Raw genomic sequence first — 21,023 nt, forward strand, 5'->3', positions numbered from 1 at the left:
CATTATTAAGGGGGATCAAGCAATCAAACTTTAAGCAATTCTCTGTACTGGTGTCTCTCCCCCTGACACCATGTTGCTTTTCTATAAGAGCTTTTATTAATACAATCAAGCTTTCTTTCATTCTCAATTCTCTTTTATGTTCTCTCAATTGCTCTTGACATTGGTTTTCCCGTACGGCACTGACAATCTAGTTTAGCGTACGGAGGGGACCTCAGTTGGCGGACAGTAACTACACGGATATCGGTTGCTTAGCCTTACGTCGCCCTTCCAAGGAATTTCAGGAAGGCGCCGTGTAACAGTAACTATGTTGAACACATCATTCATTTTACACTTTAAAAAATTTTACAACCTGATTAAATATCAACCCATCTATGTGGGAAATTTGACCCCTCGTGATTTCCCATAGTTTACTTATGAAATTAATTAAAAGCAAGCACCACTCCGAAAACTTATATAACCCAAAAATCATGCACTTGCATGAAAACACACAGCCAAGAAAAACAAAACAGCCCATAAAAACATAACAAGACAAAAACAAGTAGCGAGAAGCATTTCTTGTTTTTGTTGCTAATTTAATTAAAACAATAACTGCATCTTTTAATCTATTTACTTTTTCTCCTTATAAGTTTTTCTTCACTTGTGTCCAATGGAGGAAACATCTGCTGCATCATTCTCATTTGCCTTAAGGAATGGCACCCTACTTACTGAGGCTGATTTGGGCAAAGTAACATTATCCCCTGATTTGGGCTTAGTGTCCAACTTGTCATCTGATTTGTACTTGTACCAAGATGCCCAATAGAGATAATTTATAAAGTTTAGGCAGCTTAAAATGGCCAAGAACCAATAGAAAAGTTGCAAATTATTTTGATCCAAATCTTGGCCAGCCAACCATCCTTTGTTGCTTTGTGAAAATCTTTTGGTCACTGAATTGATAATATCCACAAAAACACTGCTCAAGTAGTACCCAAAAGAGAGTGAAATCCATGTAAAAGAAGTAGACAGTGACCTCATTCCTTCTGGGGCTTCCTTGTAGAAAAACTCAAGCATTCCCACTAAGGTAAACATATCAGCAATTCCAAAAATCCCATATTGAAAAGATAGCCAAAAAACATGGATAGGCTCCAATGGATTTTTCAAGGATTGGTGTTTTCTTTTTATCTCAACAAGTGCAGCTATACCCATGGAAATAATCGAAAGGACTAATCCGACGCCGACACGTTGGAGTTGTGTGATGCCAGAGGGATGATTGGTGATTTTTCGAGCAAAAGGAACAAATACAAAATCATAAATTGGTATGAGAAAACACATGAAAAGTAATGGAATTACTGGTACTGAAGGTGCTGGTATTTCAAAAGAGCCAAAGTGACGATTCATTCGATAGCCTTGTTGGACTGAGAATGTTTGGAGTTGGGCCAAACATGTGTTCATTAAAATTGTGCTAGCTATGATAGGCATCATTCTTGTTAATATTTTCACTTCTTCTACTTTGGTCACTGTGCAAACTGTCCATTGTGTGGGCTCAACAGTTTTAGGAAGAATTGCAGCTTTGTCCAAGTATCTGCAACAAGTTAAACTACATTAATCATATAAAAAAATTGCAATATATCAATGTATGTAACTTATGTACGCAAACATCATCCGGCTAAGCTCTAGAATTATGTAGCCAATCTTGATATAAATATTTAGAAATAATCATAGCTACTAATTAATGAGCATCAATTCTCGAAAAGAATAACATCATAACCTCAATCGAATGAGTATTACGTATCTTTTAACCTGTCACTTTAATTGCCACATTGTCCAGTGTAATATTGACGAATTTATTTAAATTAAGTATTATAGGTTCCAGCGTAGACCGTAGTTGTGATACTTTTGGGAAATGGCAACTTCTTTTGAAAGTATCTAGTCTTTTAATCAGAAGAAATAACTAAATAAGCTAACTTTTTCAGAAATGGACTCAGAAAAATTTATTCCCTGGGTTCCCTTTTTCTTCTTGTCTCGTTTTCCCCAGTTGGGGTCTTTAAATTAAAAAATAAGAAATAACAAAATAAAAGCATAAAATCATAGCGTCCAATTATATTAGTGAGATATAACATTACCTGAATTGATCAGTATGTGCAATTTTTGGCTTTGATGAGTCTGATTCTTTCACATTAATCTCATACAACTCTTCAGGATTTTCTGGTGATTGCAACTTTCGGTTTCTGATTGCCACTGTGATAACCTATATATAATACCAACAATTTGTTTTACAGAATTTACACCATATATCCTATGTAATTGAAAAAAATACACGATTCTTAGTTATATGACAGTCATGCAATTAGTCCTGAATAGTGTCATGATTTAATTTATTTTAAGGATTTCCTATTTGACATGTAATCTGCGCCATGAATATTTGAATAATAAGATTAAATTACATCGAATGACAAAATAAAAATACTGCAGGCTTTTATAATTTGATTTAGTCGAACCAAAAAATAATAATAAAGAATATGTAAACTCTTAGAAGTATGATTAATTTCAGAAAATGTAAATCTGACCAATGTAAGGGAATTACATTAGGATAGAGGCGAAGTAACATAAACGCATTATGCATATACAATTTGACTATTGCCCTTAATATTTCTATGTTGCTGTAAAACATATTTACCCATCAGGTTACTTATAAGGTATTACATGTAAATTTTTATGATTAATATACTCCTAGTAATTGGTAACCTAGTGAAAATGTTAATTAAATGACCTACTACGACAACTTAATTATGTACTGACTATGTAAAAAAATATTGCACAATAGACATATACTCCTAACTTAAATTCTTAAACTAATTACATATAAGTTTTTAAGCATTAATAGGTAACCTGGTAAAGATGGTAACTAACATCGTTAGTATAAAAAATCTTATATAACTTAAATTGTTACTTAAATATTAAAGAAAAAGTATTGCTATTTTGGTAGGAATATTTTGTTTCTTAAATAAATGTTATGACATGCAAATTCGGATTAGTCGGGTTTCAAAAATATAAAAAACCAAAATGAAAGAAAGAAGAGAGTGGGAAATTAAACCTGCAAAATCCTTGTGAGAGGGCTTTCAGCAGGAACTTGGAGTCGGTAGAAAGGCTTTCCAAAGAGAAAAATAAGGAAACCAAGGAAAGTAGCACCCAAACTAATGAGGAAACCAATCCACCAACCTTTATTAGTGCTAACCCAAACAATGACAGTGACTCCAATTGCTGAACCTGAAACTGAGCTAAGCAACAGCCAATTAAAGTATCTCCCAAGAGCCTTGGCCTCATTTGGATCATTCTGATCAAATTGGTCAGCACCCAATGCAGGAAGTGCTCCCCTTACCCCACCAGTCCCCAATGCTAACAAGCAAAGTGAACCATAGAATAATAGTGCTATCCCACCTTCTAAACAGTTTGACTTTCCACATACTTGTGGTTGCAAACTTGAGTAACGACCTTGAATTGTCATCAATGTCCATGCCTACATATGAAGAAACTAATATTTTTAGCACCCTGTCCGTCCAAAAACTAATTTTCTGACGTTTATTCTATTGAAAATTCCAAAAATACCATCATAAAAGTAAAATGCTATAGAGAAGCTATATAATTGCAACAAAGGTTTCAATGCAAAGTGGTGCTTGTACGTAAATTAATGATTACTTACAAGTATTTCAGCTGTTCCAAATATGAGAATGGTATGGAATCTGCTGAGGTAAGTATCAGAAATAAAACCACCAATGATTGAGAGCATGTATGTTGAGCCCAATAAGTTAGTGACAGTGTTGGCTGAGCCGCTGAGGTCGAAATGCATTTTGAATGACAAGTATAAGACCATACTCACCATGTTTGCTACAAATCCAATGTTATCTAATCCCACAAAACCTACAAAGTAATAATTACGACAAAATTCTCAAACATTAACCATTGTTGTTTCCCTACATAGGACAGGAAATAACTCTCTTACCATAGATGAAGGAAGAAGCTCTGAATCCACCTTTTCCTTTAATTTTGTATGAGCTTACAGAATTGTACTCTAACTTTGTACCTTCCTCCTGACAACACATAAAAAGAACCAAGAAAGTTATTTTATTTTTTTATCTTTTTTTGTTGGAGGGTGTTAATTAAGGGATAGGGAGAAGGGGGAGGTAGAGGATAGCAAGCACTGACCATTGTTGCAGAAAGTTGAGAGGATTGTCAGTTAGATAGGAAATAACTGCCCAATTCGTGTGTTGTGTATGACTTGTTTTGAGTACTAGAAGTTGAATGGCAACGTTCTATATAACAATCACAGGCTTAAAATTCGTCGCTTTCTTGCTCTCTCTGTCATGATTAAGATAGGCTGGCATCTAAGTTGGGCTTACTTCACTTTGACAATTGCCATAATAGCAAAAAATATGGATTGTGGGCACTCCGATCCACTAAATTAAAGAACGTATTTTTATTACTTATAACTTTTTATTTCACCAATTCAAGAGGCGAATCCAGGAGGATTTAAAATTAGTCGAGTACTTAGAATATGTGTAATCTCTTTTTATATATATATATATATATATATATATATATATATATATATATTAAAAAAATTCATATACATATCGCATTCAAGTCGATCGAAAATAATAAGTTCAATTGAATCGACCGAACCTCTCTTAAATCTACCGTTGAGTGCTCCAATTATCTGGTTAATTTGCATTATTTTTCTCTCTTTTAGGGTAGGGGTATAGGGGAGGGTGGATTTTAAAATTTTGGAGTTACTATGCTGTGTTGGTCGGACCAATGATAAATGTACTAACCTATAACCCTATCTTTGGGGGATTTGCATCAATTCTAAGGTAGCATGTTCAACTTAATTATCTAAAATTATTGATGTCCTTTTCACGTTTAAGTGTGAATTATATAAGAATATAGGACCTTCACAAGATTTATGGTTACAGAGGTAAAACATCAAATCAACGTTATGATTTTTCATGGAAAATTTGAGGTTATGCCAATTATTGCAAGTCCAACTATTTTTCTGTATCTATATGCATTTCTTTGGGATACTGATCGACAAAGTGTAACGCACACGGACTGATGGACATATGCACAATACATACACAGACATAAATTACATTAAAAAGTTGATTTCTTCATTGAAACAAAACCTAAAATATGATTGGAATATTACATATCCAGCCTTTTAAATGAGAACCTCATTAGTCGTTAGTAGGCATCTTAAACTTAACTACTGTTATCTTTAGTTATATTCAGTAATTACGGCGTCCTTTTTCCCTTATTCTCTGTATACGTGTAGAAAACATAACAAAAAATATTTCATCGTCATTAATGTATTTGCTCTTGCAATTGTGACATCTCGGATGACTAGATGACTAAACAAAAGATTCAGTTTTGGCACATTTGATACTTCTTAACTAAATAATTGTATATAGCGCAAGGAGTTATTGAACAAAGGATTATTTCGGACCTAACCGAAATGTTGATGGTGATTGTCTAGTCTTGTAGAACATAATGTGAAAAATGAGAATATAACATTAGTAACTTGTACTTTCTATTTGTTTACCCGTAAAATGATATAGTTAAATTTGTAACGTGGTTTATAGACACGTAAATTAGTTTGACCCAAGAATATGAAAATAGTAAGAACATAAACAAGATTATTAAAATAACTTGAAGAAAATACAAACCCGGTTGTGGATCTAGCTTTTTCGGAAGCAGTGATAAGAATAGAGTTAAGAGCAAAAGAAAGAGAATAATTTTATAAAGTAAGAGAAAATCTTAGCTTTTTAGTACACATGATTTCTCGTGTCCAACTATGGATACAATTTTTTTTATTTAGCTCTATTCGGGGAGACAAGATCCTCAAAAGCTCTTCTTGAATGACAATAAAACCCCTATTGAATGCTGCATAACGGTCGAACGTTAATACTGAGATTCTTCGTAACGGTTGCTCATTGAATGTTGCCCTTTCTAATCGATGTCATCATTTCAAATCTTCGTTCTCGGTTCCAATGCCTTCGGAACTTACTCAGCACCGGTCACATGCTTGTATCCGGTGCCAACTATTTGCTGACTCATATCTTACCTCTCTTCAGTTCCACGTGCCATCTCGTCATTCATCCAACTGTCGCTAACCAATTTTACCTCATATAGATAGCCCCCCTACTTTTCGGTGATAAAACCCTGTGTTATCGGGAAGTAGATAAGACACCTTTTCTTGGCGAGAAATCTCCTGAATGATTTCTGACACTTGAAAGGACGCACGTCTTCTCGCATTTAATGACCCGAACAGGTGTAATTCCGTGATTCGGCAAATATTTTCGCCAATTTTCAATGTAATCATAACCATGAATTTTGCCGTGTATAAACTTCTCCACTACTCATCACTTTTACAAACCCTTCTTCTTGTTCTTCGAATTTCCTTGGAACCCTATTGCAAAATCTCTCTTCCTCAGTAAAGTCCTTTTACTTAAACTTCTTACCACAATGTCTTCTACTACCGATGTCTTCGAAAACTTTGGTTTTCTCATCGATGGTGGCCCTAAAAAGAATAAAACCAAATAAGTTGATGCTGAATCCGAGCCTCCTATCCTTAACACCATCATACCTTCACAACTTCATTCTGAATTAGACCTTCAAGTACATAAGGGACAATCAACCCCAAAAGTGACAAAAATTGGCTTGTCCGTAGAAATCCTTCTTTCATTCACCCTAACAGTATTCCCGTTGTAAAAGAATATTGCAACCGGAATAATATCGAAATCTTTGCCCCCAATGAGGTGGAAAGGATCACCTTTACCAAATCAGGGTTCATGTATGTTTATACATACCCTTTTACTTTGAGATTGAATCAAGAAATTGATCCCATAATTTTATAACTCTATCACCGTTACCAAATTTGTTTGGCTCGGGTAGGCCCATCAATATGGCGTACGGTGGCTTGCCTTTGAAAACTGTGTTCTGAGGCCAGGGAAACCCTAACCCTCGCACATTTGATCAACTTCCGTGGAGATATGCTAAAACTTAGCAAACGTGGCCATCATGCCATTGTTACCAGCGTCAATGATGATAACGACCGTGGATGGAAGGAATAGTTTGTTGTCATTGCCACTAGTGACATTCTCCCGGTGTCAACTCCTGCTATTCCCAAATCCTGGAATTTTACTTGTAAGTTATCGAACATATTTTTCGTTATTGTGTTGAAGAAAATTTCCTTGCTGCTAACTTTTACTTTCCTTACTCCAGCTACCCGTTGGGAACCACCATCGGTACAGAACGTGATTCAATGGGTAAAACAAATTCTAGACGTTTCCACACCGGAATCCCGTAGGTAGAAAGAAATTGCTCCCAGATTCAATTGGAAAGCTAAAAACCATGGTACGTAAGTAAAAGTTTTTCTTTCCTTATTTCAATTTTCAACATGACTCAGAACCAGTTTGTTGACTCCCCCTTTTGCAATACACAGACCTTCTGAAAGGATCTGTTGTTTGCCATGTTGTTGACGTCTCCGATGACCCAGAGGAAGCTCAACAACAATTACAAAATCTCCTTAACCGAAAGAGGGCTCATGAATCCTCACTCACTTCCGGTGAAGGTGCCTCCTCCCGGAGTCCACATCCCAAGGATAAGAAACCAAAGAGAAAACGTACCTCTACGGTTGGGACCCGAGAGGAAACTTCAACAAAAGAAGATCCAACTAGACCAGTCGCAGTGGTCCTTGTTGAAGAAGGAACTGAAGATGAAGTGGTTCCTCTTCAAGTAGAAAAAGATCTTCATCAGCTCAACCAGATGCTCAGCCGGGATAGCTTCAAGGACTCTTCATGGAAATAGAACTAGTTGAAAATGTTGAGTCTAGTTTCGGGGATCCTATCGACGCTTCCGTTCAGAGGAGCACTACCCCTTCATTCCCCCGCCATCAACTTCTATACCAACTACAACCGCAACCGCAACACCTTCTACACTGACTGCTACTTCTCTACCGGCCCCAACCGAATAGGGAGATGATGTTCCTTCCCCACGGTCATCCGACCATGGAAATATAGGGAACACTTAGGTGGCACCCACTCAAACCCCTAGCAGAAAACGGAGTGTCATTCTCACAGTTTCGAATGAGTGCCACCTACTCTCCAAACTGGTAAAGGTCGCCAATTACCTAAAGCCTTTGGCCACAGACAAAGATTGGAGAAAGATGGATAATCTTTCTATTGAATGTCTGGTCAACAATAGCATGCACTGTTCAGCCCAAGTATCAATTTAATATTTCTCTTTTCTTTTTTCTTGCTAAACGTTTGCCTCAATAACCTCAACTTTAACCTTTTTAGGATAACCTCCTTGCTTCCGAGGGCCTGCAAAAATTGATTTTGGACAAAGAAGAGCTTACAACGGAACGAAATTAACTTGTTGCCGATAGAAATCAGCTTGCCGAGCGCCTTCCGGTTTTGGAAGAAAAAGTCACTCAAATGGGAGAACTCGAAGCCCGACAGGAGCAATTTGAGCAAGAAAGGAAGGCCCACAGCCAAGAAGCCGCTCAATTACATGAAGAGCTTAAGGAGGTAAAGGCCAAGTGGGTTGAACTGCATGATGCTGTAACTGCCGCGGCCGAGCGTGAGTTTGATTTTATGGGGCAAATCAACAATTTGGAAGCTAGCTTACGCTCCAAAACCGAAGTGGCTACTGCTGCCGAGGAGAAGAGAGCCAGAATGTAAGAGTGGTTCAAAAAGGACATGGAGCAGAACAGTGAACACGTGAGAACCAATACCGTCCTGGATTCCAGGATCAACATAGTTCGAGCTGAAAATGATAAACTTCAATCCAACATCGAGAAACTCTAAGCTAAACTCCAAGATCAAGAAGATTATTTCCTCCTTGAAAACATATGTGTAATTTACCACATGAGGAGAAAGACTTTGAAGGAGGCCAAAGAAGGCATTGCAAATATAGATGATTGCATTTTCAAAGCTTGTAGAATGGAGACAACTGCTCTCGACAATATTCCAGCTTGGCCTATTGCTCCAAGCTCTTCGAACATAGCTCCGAGTATTCAAAAATCGGGGGAAGAAGAAGAAGAAGAAGAAGAAGAAGAAGAAGAAGAAGAAGAAGATAAGGATGAAGGCTTTGAACCGGATGCGGAACAACCTTCTCCTGTAAAAGAAACTGAAGATAATTCTCTTCATTCGTGCTCCGCATGCAAAAATAATTGATGTATATATTTTACTTTTCCTTTGTAACTATGCCAAAACTTCTTTATTTAGTTTGGTATTTTAAGTAATGACAGAATATATTTTTTTTCTTAAATATTGTGCAAAAAATATTCTTTTTTATTTAAATGATAACACTCGAAAATTCTTTTTACATCCGATAACTTTAATTTCGAGCATTCATACTTCTGGAATCTACTTTTTGACTATGAGGGTTTCATAAGAGAGGGCCCTTATATTTATGATGATGTTGAAGAGGACGTCTCTTGTTCATTACGGCACAAGCATTTGAAGTTTAATTAACTTTCAAACAGAAAATAATTTAACATATCATTTGGAAAAGAAATAAGATAAAAATAAAGGACTTTGATTTATTCCTTCCATCTTTAAAAGCATATTTACATAAACATTCATTTGCTTAAGTAAATAAAGCTTCCAATATATGTGAGTAACTTATATAACTTATTTCTAGGGCTGATCATGCAGTCCCCGGTCCTGATAAGACATAGCCTCTGGTTCTAACAGTCCCCGGTCCTGATACGACATAGCCTCCGGTTCTAACAGTCCCCGGTCTTCATAACACTTTTAGTGCTCTAATATGTAATAATTTTCCCAAGTGTTCGGATTCTAAGTATGAGATTTCGAACACTAGAGATCTCTCTATCGCTGATGACACTTTCTTCTTAGTGTGCTTTACATTGTTGCCTCATTAAAAACCTTTTCAGGAAAACTCAATTGGGATAAAAACAGGACAAAGAAAAAAGAGTTCAGTATCAGCAAGGATCTTCAGCAACAATACCTTTTGAGGTGAGTCACGTTCCAATTGCTTGGCAATTTAACTCCATCTTAGTTTTTTAATTGATATGAACATTTACCGGTTATAGCTAAAATCCGGTAAGGTCTTTCCCACGTTGGTCCCAACTTCCCTGCATTAAACTCTCAAGTACTTTGAGTTACTTTTCTCAAAACCAAATCTCCGACTTTGAAACATCGAAGATTTTCTCTGCGTTGTAATATCTTTCCATTCTTTGATTTTGTGCCACCATCCTCACATACGCTAAATTACGATGTTCTTCGAGCAGATCCAACTTAATCAGCATTGCTTCATTATTCGCCTCCTTTTTTGCTCGGGGAATATCTTATGGCCGATTACCCAATCTCCATTAAGATCAAAGCTTCTGCACCGTACACAAGCAAAAAATGATGTTTCTCCCGTGCTTGACTTCACCATCGATCGGTATGCCCACAGTACTCCCAGTAGCTCTTCTAGCCAATTACCTTTAGCATATTCTAACTTCTTTTTTAGATTTTAAATTATTACCATATTGGTTGACTCCGCTTGTCCGTTAGCACTTGGATGATATGGAGAAGATGAAACCCGTTTGATCTTCAATCCTTCCAAAAACTTTGTGACTTTGGAACCTAAAATTGTGGCCCATTATCACATGCATTTTCTTTTTGTATTCCAAACCGATAGATGATGTGATCACATATGAAATCAATTATTTCTCGCTCTCCGGTCTTTTTGTAAGTACCTGCTTCAACCCATTTAGTGAAATAGTGAGTTAGAACCAAAAGAAATTTTACGTGCTCTGGCCCTTGTGGTAAGGAACCAACTACATTCATCCCCCATTTCCTGAATGGCCATGGTGACACCACTGAATGCAAAAGTTTTGCCGGTTAATGCACTAACTGTGCATGACACTGACACTTATCATATTTTTGAATGAATGCCTTCGTGTCTTGTTCCATCCGGGGACAATAGTAGCCAGCCCCTATTAATTTGAGAACCAACGAATCTGCACCGGAATGATTTCCGCATACTCCTTCGTGAACTTCTCTTATCACATAATCAACCTTCAATGTCCCTAAACACCGAGCCAATGGTCCTTGAAAAGACCTCTTGTATAATTTACCATCAGCAAGGCAATACCGAGCAGCTTTAGTCCGAAGTGCCCGGGATGCTTTCGGATCTTCAGGAAATTTACCATGCCTTAAGTACTCTATAAACTTATTTCTCTAATCCCAAACTAAGTTTGTTGAATTAACTTCACAATATCCGTCCACGTCCAATATCGAATGCAACAATTGAACTACCGTACCAGAATTAGATCCCTTCATTTCCATGGACGACCCCAAATTGGCCAATGCATCTGCCTCAAGATTCTTTTCTCTTGGAATGTGGATGATCGACCATTCCATGAACCGGGAAAGCAATACCTGAACCTCATTCAAGTACTGTTACATGCGCTCATCTTTGGTATCAAAAATTCTATATTCCTGGTTCACTACCAGCTGGGAGTCGCACTTTATTTCAGTAACCTCGGAGCCTAGTCCGTGAGCTAACTCAAGTCCTACAACCAAAGCCTCGTACTCGGATTCATTGTTAGTTAATAGTACAGTTCTAATGTCCTGACTTAGGATTTCTCCTGAAATAGTGATTAACTTTATCCCAAGACCAGACTCTTTTACATTGGAAGATCCATCAGTAAACAAGGTCCAAACACTTGATACAGTTTCTGACACTAGTACTGCTACTTTAGCAGCTAAAGGCATCAGTCCCTGACTAAAGTCAGCTACGAAGTCGGTCAAAACTTGTGACTTGATCACAGTCCTGAGTTTATATAGAATTCACTAATTTCTACCGCCCATTTATTTTATGAAGGACGTTCTTCAAGGGAAAAGTCGTCACAACGGCTATTGGATGGCACTGAAAATAAGGCCTTAGCTTTCGAGAGGCAACTACGTGAGTTAGAGCCATTTTTTCTAAGTGAGTATAGCGTGTCTCCGCTCCCGGCAAAACCTTACTAACATAATAAACAGGAAATTGCGTACCTTCCTCCTCTCGGATCAGAACAGCACTTACTGCTACTTCCGAAACCGCTAAATAAATTAACAACTACTCACCTTCCATTGGTTTTGACAATAGTTGAGGACTAGATAAGTACCTTTGCAAGTATTTCAATGCTTGTTGACATTCTGGAGTCCACACGAAATCATTCTTCTTTTTCAAGAGCGAAATGAAATGATGACATTTATCCGAGGATCTTGATATAGATCTGCTTAGGGTCACCAACCTTCTGGTCAACCTTTGCACCTCCTTCACACTTGTCAATTGATCCGGGATATCTTCGATGACTTTGATTTTATAAGGGTTTACTTCAATTCCTCTTTGAGGGACCAAAATTCCCAAAAACTTTCCAGAACCAACTCTGAAAGCACATTTTTTAGAATTGAGCTTCATGTTATACTTCCGTAAAATATCAAATATATCTTGTAGATGAGCCAAATGATCTCCTGCATTAAGAGACTTAACCAACGTATCATCAATATATACCTCCAGTGTTTTACCACTTTATTGTTCAAATATTTTATTAACGAGCCTTTAGTAAGTGGCCGCGACATTCTTAAGCCCGAAAAGCATCACATTATAGCAGTATGTGCCAAAATTTGTGATACACAAGGTTTTTTCTTAATTTTTCGGGTGCATCCTGATTTGATTATACCCTAAATATACGTCAAGAAAGCTCATTAACTCATGTCCGGTCATAGCATCGATCATTTGATCAATGTTTGGAAATGGGAAAGAGTCCTTAGGGAATGCCTTATTCAAATCTTTATAATCTACACACACTCTAAATTTAATATTCGTTTTAGATACTACCACTACGTTAGCTAGCCAATCAAGATAATTTACCTCTCGAATTGAACATATATTCAGTAATCGGGTTATCTCTTCTTTGACAAACTTGTTTATGACCTCTGTTATCGGTCTTTTCTTTTGCCTTACCGGAGAGAAGTTAGGGTCAAGACTTAGCTTATGGACATCCACTTCCAATGGAATACATGTCATATCTAAATATAACCGCGCAAAATAATCAACGTTAGCTTTAAAGAAATCAATAATTTTTAGTCCTAGTTCGGGGCTCAACCCCATTCCTAAGTGGCATTTCCTTTCTAAAAACTCTGTGAATAAGGCAACTTGTTCGAGCTCCTCTACGATAGATTGGTTGCGTATGTTTCCTCCGGTACCTGAAAAGACCTCGGTACCTGATAGAAATTTGATGACTCCTATTCTCCATTATCTTCAATCGGGATGGAAGAGGGCATTGACTCCTGTAGTTGCTATTTGCTTGTTTTCCCCTTAATACTGGACAAGGTAACTGCGTGCATTTCTCTTACAGTTGGTTGACCTCCTCTAATTTGTTTGACCCCTTCTGGTGTAGAAAACTTCAACAGTTGATGATAAGTTGATGGCACAGCATTCATTTCATGTATCCATGGCCTTCCAAGGATCACGTTGTATCCCATGTCGCCATCTACCACTTCGAACAAAGTCATCTTTATTACGCTTTCAGCATGTGTGGGCAGTAGAGTCTCTCCCCGGGTCGTTACACTTGTTAGATTGAACCTGGCCAGAAGCTTTGTTGTCGGAGCTATGTTTCCGGTTAACTTTTCTTGCTCCAAAACTCTCCATTATATGATATTGGCTGAACTACCTGGATCAACCAATACACGTTTAATTTTAAAATCTAAGACATTAAGAGATATTACCAGAGCATCGTTGTGCGGTAGAAGAAGTCCATCAGCATCATCTTCCGTGAAGGTGATGTCATCACCTTTCGAAGCTTCTAGGATCCTTTTTCCATGAGTTACCGATATCTCCGTCTTCTTTACTGCTAAAAATGTCACCCCATTTACTTCGTCGACACCAAAGATCATGTTAATTATCAAGCGAGGTGACCATGCAGCCAGTTTATCCGGCTCCATAACGTCTCAATTTTTCCCATAATTACTTTTGGCCTGATCACTTAGAAATTCTCTAAGGTGACCATTCTTCAATAACGATGCAACCTCTTCACGAAAGTGTCGGCAGTCCCCAGTCCTGTGACCATGCGTTCCATGGAACTCACACCATAGATTAAGATCCATTTGACTAGGATCCAATCGAATTGGTTTCGGAAACCTAGCCTCCTTAATGTTCCTCATAACCGATACCAATTCTACTAAGCTGATAGTAAAGTTATAATCGGACAACCGGGAGTATACTGAATCTCGGGACCGCGATGGTTCCTTCTCCTATAAAGCTCTGTTATTTCAACCACGATCTGCTCTTTTATCGGCATCAAACATGTTCGATGATTGAAATCCTTTATTTCCACACCCCTCAACCCTTTTTGTAAGGTTGAAAGCGACTCCTGAAAGACCTTTGATTTGCATCATAATTAGTTTTGAACTTGTCCTGATTTAGATCACGATTACGTCCTTTAGAAGACACCGAAGAGCTCAATTGATCATGTACAATTCTGATCTCTGATTCATAACAATTATGGATATCTGCCCATGTAGTTTCCTGAAATTCCAACATGCCTTCCTTCAATTTCCTGAAGGCATCAGGGCTTAATGGATTAAGACCTTTAGTGAATGCTTCAGCTGCCCATTCATCTGGTACTGCCGGCAATAGCATCCTCTCCTTTTGAAATTGGATCACGAACTCTCGCAATAGTTCGGATTCTCCTTGAGCAATTCTGAATATATTCGCCTTTCTAGATTAGAATTTTCTTGCCCCAGCATGAGCTTTAATGAAAGAATCCGCAAACATTTTAAAAGAATCATTAGAATGCTCAGGTAAAAGTGAATACCAAGTTAAAGCACCATTCGTTGGGGTTTCGCCAAATTTCATCAGTAAGACAGATTCGATCTCGTATGGGGCCAAGTTATTTCCCTTTACAACTCTTAGTATAAGTTGTGATATGCTCTTATGGATTTGAAGTCCTATCATACTTCGGAATATCTGGCATTTTAAATCTTTTCGGAATTAATTCCGGGGCAGCACTGGGTTTGAACGGCAATTGTGTATATTACTTTGAATATGGTCTTGTTAACACCGGTGGTTCCCTCGGGATCTGATCTATCCGAGCATGAAATTTCATAGTATTTTGGTACATTCGTTCATTAATTTTCCTTACGAATCTCATGAGCTCGATTTTGAAAGAATCATTAGCATTGTTGTCTTTCTCGGATCCACTACCTGCACCACCTGCCTTATTAAAACCGAACTCCTACCTTGGAGCATTGTTACATGTCCTTTGAACTGTTTGATTTGCAGGAACGTTGGGAGGACTCTGAAATCCTCCATTGGAGTTATGGGAAGCAACCGAAAGCACCTACTTCAATTCTGTCATCACCCGGTCTTGTCTTGAGAGGTGATTCATAATTTTCCTTTGTTGCTCCCTCAAAATTTTAACCATCTCAACTACGCGTTCATCGTCCATATCGTCAGAATTTGGGCTTCTCACATGTCGAGAATTTTGTTATCCACGAACCGGGGTTATTTTATCCCCTTCGTTGCGAGTTTCATTAGTCGAAACATCGCGCTAGAACACATCTTCGTTGTTTGTTCCATACTTGTAAGAGTTGTTCACATCATTAGCTGCCATATCTAATTTTTCTTTTAGTAGAGAAAAGAACCAAACTGCGTTAGTAACAGATGAATGGATCCAAGTAATTACACAATTGTCTATGCCCCACAGTGAGCGCCAAACTGTTTACCAGTAAAATGATAGTTGAAATTGTAACGTGATTTGCAGACATGTGAATTAATTTGGCCCAAGAATATGAAAATAGTAAGAACATAAATAAGATTATTAAAATAACTTGAAGAAAATATAAAGATGGTTGTGGATCTAGCTTTTTCGGAAGCAGTGATAAGAATAGAGTTAAGAGCAAAAGAAAGAGAATAATTTTATAAAGTAAGAGAAAATTTTAGCTTTTGAGTACAGATGATTTCTCGTGTCCAACTATGGATACAAATTTTTCTATTTATAGCTCTATTCAGGGAGACAAGATCCTCAAAAGCTCTTCTTAAATGAGAATAAAACCCTTATTGATGGTTGCATAACGGTCGAATGTTAATACTGAGATTCTTTGTAACGCTGCTCATTGAATGCTGCCCTTTCTAACCGATGTCATCATTTCAAATCTTCATTCTTGGTTGCAATGCCTTTGGAACTTACTCAGCACCGGTCATATGCTTGTATCCGGTGTCAACTATTTGCTGACTCATATCTTACATATCTTCAGTTCCACGTGTCATCTTGTCATTCATCCAACTATCACTAATCAATTTTACCCCTACACTATTATTGTTTCCTTAAATGCTTTCACGCTTGAGTAAACTAATGGTTGAGTATTTGTATTTCTTGACTAAACTAAGTATAGAATATGTAAACCGAGTTATATCACTGGTTAAATTTGGAGACTCATATCTATGTTAGCTTTCAGATGCCAGCCAATTGGACTGCCTACTAAAGCTATAGTGAAAAAAAGAATTAAAGTTAGGAGCATTCGTTTTCCAAAGTCAAAAGGATATATAGGGCTTAGCCATATAGGGCTTGGTACTAGTACCTAGCTACGTATTATTCACCAGAAAATCTATGCATATTAAACTCCTTTTAGTTTAGAACTTCCAATTCTAGAACAGTGAAGTTTTTCAAATGAAATTGAGTAGTTTGCTGTTCTTTTCTTTGTTGAGTTGTGATAACTTTTCCTCTTTTGAAAATTAGCAAATACAAAATCGTACTTGATGAGATGCCCGGGGCAGTGTGCACAAGCTGCTCATTCCTCACTTATTGATTGCATTATCTAATCTTTGAAGTTAGTGTTGTTGTGGGCACATTGATGCTAAAGTAGATATAACATCTTTTGCCCACTCCTACATGGCTTGTCTAACAAAGCCAAATCTAGGTAAAGTAGAACTTCATGGGGCCAAAGGAGTTGAAAGCAAATTCTTGGCTGGGGTCAGGGTTAAATCCAACTAAAGTTTTCTTCCATGTTATTATTAATTTCCTTATTAGTTTATTTTAAAAAGGGCATCATCTTTATAAATCTAAAAATAAACTTAAACATTTTATTTTGTACTTAATTAATAATGATAAACTTTTACAGTCATACAGATGTTATGGATAGATATGTTGTAGGATATTAAATCAAAAGTCGATCTTATAGCTGCCGCTCAAAATTATGACATGCTTAACACCTCAAGTTTCTAATATTTTTTTCTTCTTTTTTTTCTTGAATTCCTTGTCCAATCAAACTATGTCATATAAATTAAAACGGTTGGAGTATTAAATAATAAGAATAGGGCTTCATTTCCATTGAAAAGAAAAGGAGGGAAAAAAAAAAAGGAATGCATGCACCTCCCCCAAAGATGATCATTTTGTTCGATCACTTCTTTTTAAATAACAAATACAAGTCAGAAGAAGGATCTTCCAAGTTGATAAAAGGAAAGAAAAGAAAGGGAAGAAAAAAAAATACAACGGATATATCTCCTGACCAGAAATGTGAAGACCAACGGGATGTATCCATTTGAGCTTTCCCTTTTTCTTTTCTTTTTTTTTTTCTTTCTTTTTGGTGTGTAAAAACAATTCAATAATAAGACCACGTTAGACTCACCGGTGTCAACTGTCAAGTCATTCAATAAATATCCATGGTTAATTAGCGACCCATCGACAGATACAGTACGAGGACAATGGCCAGTATGTGCAGTCGCAGTCGCTAGTGAGTCTAATGCGCAGTGTCACAATCACAGTGCACGTGCACGAGGGGAGCTTAGTGCAATGGACTATTATTTTTAAATTTATTTCTCATTTATTTCAACAAAGTACTAGTAGATACTTTAATTTGTACCAAGGGCGGAGTTAGATACGAATAAAGATTTAATTGGATCCCCTCATTGTAGAATTATACTTATATTGTTTAAATAGAAAAAATGAGTTTTTTTTTTATTATATAAAAACCTCTCAATCCACTTGAGGTAATGACAAATGGTTCAAAAATTAAAAATCCTAAGTATGAAATTGTGGTATTTTCTTGAATACTCTTAATTATTCCTTGTGGAAGTCGGCCACTTGGAAAGACATTTATTCTACAGCACCACTATTCAACCATCCATTCGAGTTTGATAAACTGTCTTTCTCACACTTCTTTTCGGATCATCTTCTAAGATATACTCTCTAAATTGCGATCTACTTTGAAAGTTGCCAAAAATTTTGTAAGGTTTCTCTCGTCAGAGCATAGCAAGTACTAACTACTAAGTCAGTGTCAACTTTGGACTTAAAATGACAAGATAACAACTTCTTGATTTATGATTAATTACACGAAGTAAGTCCTTTTTGATAATTAATAGACAATAATTGAGTCACTTTTTGGATACTTGAGTTGTCTAATCTCGTCTGGGGAAACGATTTGTTGTGATAATTGTTTAGACAAATCTATTTGCTACGAGTATCTGCCTATCAAAAGCTTTGGATCTTGCATTTGATTTTGTTATTTAATCCCTTGGTGTGATGGAACCTTAAACTGATAGCTTTGTCTTCAACTCATTAATTTGATCTGGAACTAATTGATAGTACATACAATAACTTCTAGTTAATGCTACAGTTTCAGTCAAATAAAGTGGGATAAGTCATGTCTGTCTACATTTTATACTAAGGAGTCAGTTATTTTCAGAGATGTATTCTGTGCACATGAGAATGTTTTCCTGACATCAATGATCATATAGAGGCGACAAGTTTAAATGACTCTGTCACAAATGTCAGATAAAAATGTTGCTTAGCCTATAGATTTTAGCTGTTTTTTTTTATTTTATTAAAAAAAGATTGAAAACATTGCTCGTTCATGTAAAATGATCAGTTTTTGCGTGAAACTTTTTCTTTCACTCATAAAACTTTAATTTTTTTCAAATAAAATATATATTCAAACATAACTTCAACTTCCAAAAACTCATTTTTCAAGTTTCAAACCAAATAAATATTCATCTGACAGAAAACTGTAAGATTATTTTTCCAAATAATATTTTGCTTTGTTCTTTCTTTTGTCCTTTGGATCAAGACTATTGTGCATAGCTTTTTTTGGTCATGAAACACGAGACCTGGTGTCAATACAACATAAAGAGAACAAGAAGCAGTAACACAAATTCTCTATTCTGGGAGTCATAATTTTAGATTTAACCCATAAGCCAAGAGAAAAAAGATGAAGCAGCAGAGGAAATTAAATAAAGGTACAATCAGTTGTCAACTTCAAAGTTGATATCTTTTTTCTGGTTCAAAGAAAGATGAGTCTAGAAAAAGTTAAAGTGTGGAAAACAACCACACAATACAAATGAAATCTTTGAGGATTATGTTAAGTTTTTTGGACCCATCAATCAATGGATAAACCATTAAACATTTATGGCTGATCGGCACATCATATAGTATATGAAAAGGGTATTGTTGAAAAGAATGTTATGCGCCACATGGATGCATCCCCACACAAAATATTGCTTTTTCATATTTTATAGGATATAGCTTAGTGAAATCCAGTCTATCAGCTATGACTTGAGCTATTTCTTCTCACTAAAGTTTTCTAACTTCAGCAATTTTGTCTAAACTAAGATCAAATTAATATCAGTTTTCTCTTTATTTTCTTGTCGATAAAACAAACACAATGAATACAATTCAGGCTGAGTCAGGGCTAAGTTCCTTGTACTGGTCATTGAGAACCTAATCATCTGTGACTATCGTTTTCAACTCAGCTAAAAAACAGAAGGTAAACGCCAAGCAAATCAAATGCACACGATCGACCTCAACTCTAATAACATCATGCTTGTCAGTTTATGAATCTAGGAATTCTTAGTCGTATTTGATGTGAGAATTAATGAGTCGTGGAGCCCAAGGACCAATAATCAGACAGCAGGAAAGGCCTAAAAAATTAAAGAAGCACAGGTTACATCCATAGAAAACTCCGGAGAAATTAAAAAATAGCCAGATTTACAAGTGGTAATTGAGAAATAGCCACAATTCCATTATATTATACTGGAGCTCCAGCATATTCCATTATAATATACCGGTTCGGCGTAATATGCTGGAAGTTTATACACAGGTGCTCCAATCTTCAGTATATTATGCTGGAACTTTCTGCGTGTTGGAGTTCCAGCATAATATGCTGAAAGTTCATACACAGGTGCACCAATCTCCAGTATATTATGCTGGACCGGTCCGTGTTGCAGCAAAATAGTGACTATTTTTTAATGACTTTACAAACGGTGGCTACTTTTGAATTACCAGTCCGAAAACTGACTAGCCCGTGCTATTTTTACAGAAAACTCATAGCACTAAAAATTAACAGCAAAACTTATATCCCAATAACTTTTTGGAAAAAGATAAATCACTGAACTCGAAGTTATTCCAAGAGATGTAGGCTAATAATTAATTTAGACTTATGTTTCTCTGTTATTTGGCTGAATAATCTGGAGAATCCGCAAGCCTTTGTAGAGGACTCAGTTGAATGAGAAACACTTTATCCAAAATACTACTAAGAAAAAAAATCAGACAGGCTGAAATTTAAAATCTTATAGTTGTGCTGATACTAAAAGGCCTCTTTCTTTTCCTTATTCTATTTATCTGCTGTTAACTTTCTGTACACACAAAATAGGATGCGAAAATATCTGTCTTTGAAATGTAAGGGTAACACTCATGAAAAGCATTGGAAGTTTGGAACTACACAACCATTTCATTCCACTAAAGCATATGCTTAGATCAAAAGGAAACCATCTCAATTTCCACTATAGGTGATCTTACTTTTGAGACCTAAAAGAGAGAAATATCCAAAGTAAGGATTTCTCCACTTTGCTCAAGTATATTGCATGTGATGAAAAGGCCACTTGACTTCTTTGTCACCAAAAGGAACAAAAGATCAGATAAGTCACAAGATAAATTCTACTTTTTTAACCTTGTTCTGCTTTTAACCATAAAATGGGATTGATAAAATCACTGAAAC

The 21,023-nt window shown here is 36.5% G+C and overlaps 1 protein-coding gene across 2 annotated transcripts; it reads right to left on the reverse strand.

The window, feature by feature from the left end:
- Positions 1-305: 305 nt before the first annotated feature.
- On the reverse strand, positions 306-4,316 carry LOC104103887 (protein NRT1/ PTR FAMILY 4.5-like). Of its 2 annotated transcripts, XM_009611838.4 has the most exons (6): positions 4,180-4,316; positions 3,977-4,064; positions 3,677-3,894; positions 3,071-3,493; positions 2,100-2,224; positions 306-1,558 (listed from the first exon to the last, which is right to left on the reverse strand). In XM_009611838.4, exons 1-6 carry the CDS (start codon positions 4,180-4,182, stop codon positions 634-636), a joined length of 1,782 nt encoding a protein of 593 aa, XP_009610133.1. In that variant the 5' UTR covers positions 4,183-4,316; the 3' UTR covers positions 306-633. The 2 variants fall into 2 exon arrangements, with proteins under 2 accessions (XP_009610133.1, XP_009610132.1); XM_009611837.2 differs by lacking the exon at positions 4,180-4,316 and having other exon boundaries at positions 3,977-4,091.
- Between the last annotated feature and the right edge of the window lie 16,707 nt (positions 4,317-21,023).

This window comes from Nicotiana tomentosiformis, chromosome 11, assembly GCF_000390325.3.
Source record: "Nicotiana tomentosiformis chromosome 11, ASM39032v3, whole genome shotgun sequence".
NCBI classification, from domain to species: Eukaryota; Viridiplantae; Streptophyta; class Magnoliopsida; order Solanales; family Solanaceae; genus Nicotiana; species Nicotiana tomentosiformis.

Excerpts from the sequence above, each read along its gene's own strand:
- LOC104103887 (XM_009611837.2), bottom strand. The coding sequence starts at position 4,076 with ATGTGTTGTCAGGAGGAAGGTACAAAGTTAGAGTACAATTCTGTAAGC. Across the intron at positions 3,494-3,676 it reads TTGGAACAGCTGAAATACTT|GCATGGACATTGATGACAAT; the intron begins GTAAGTAATCAT and ends CTTCATATGTAG. Across the intron at positions 2,225-3,070 it reads CTCTCACAAGGATTTTGCAG|GTTATCACAGTGGCAATCAG; the intron begins GTTTAATTTCCC and ends TATTATATATAG.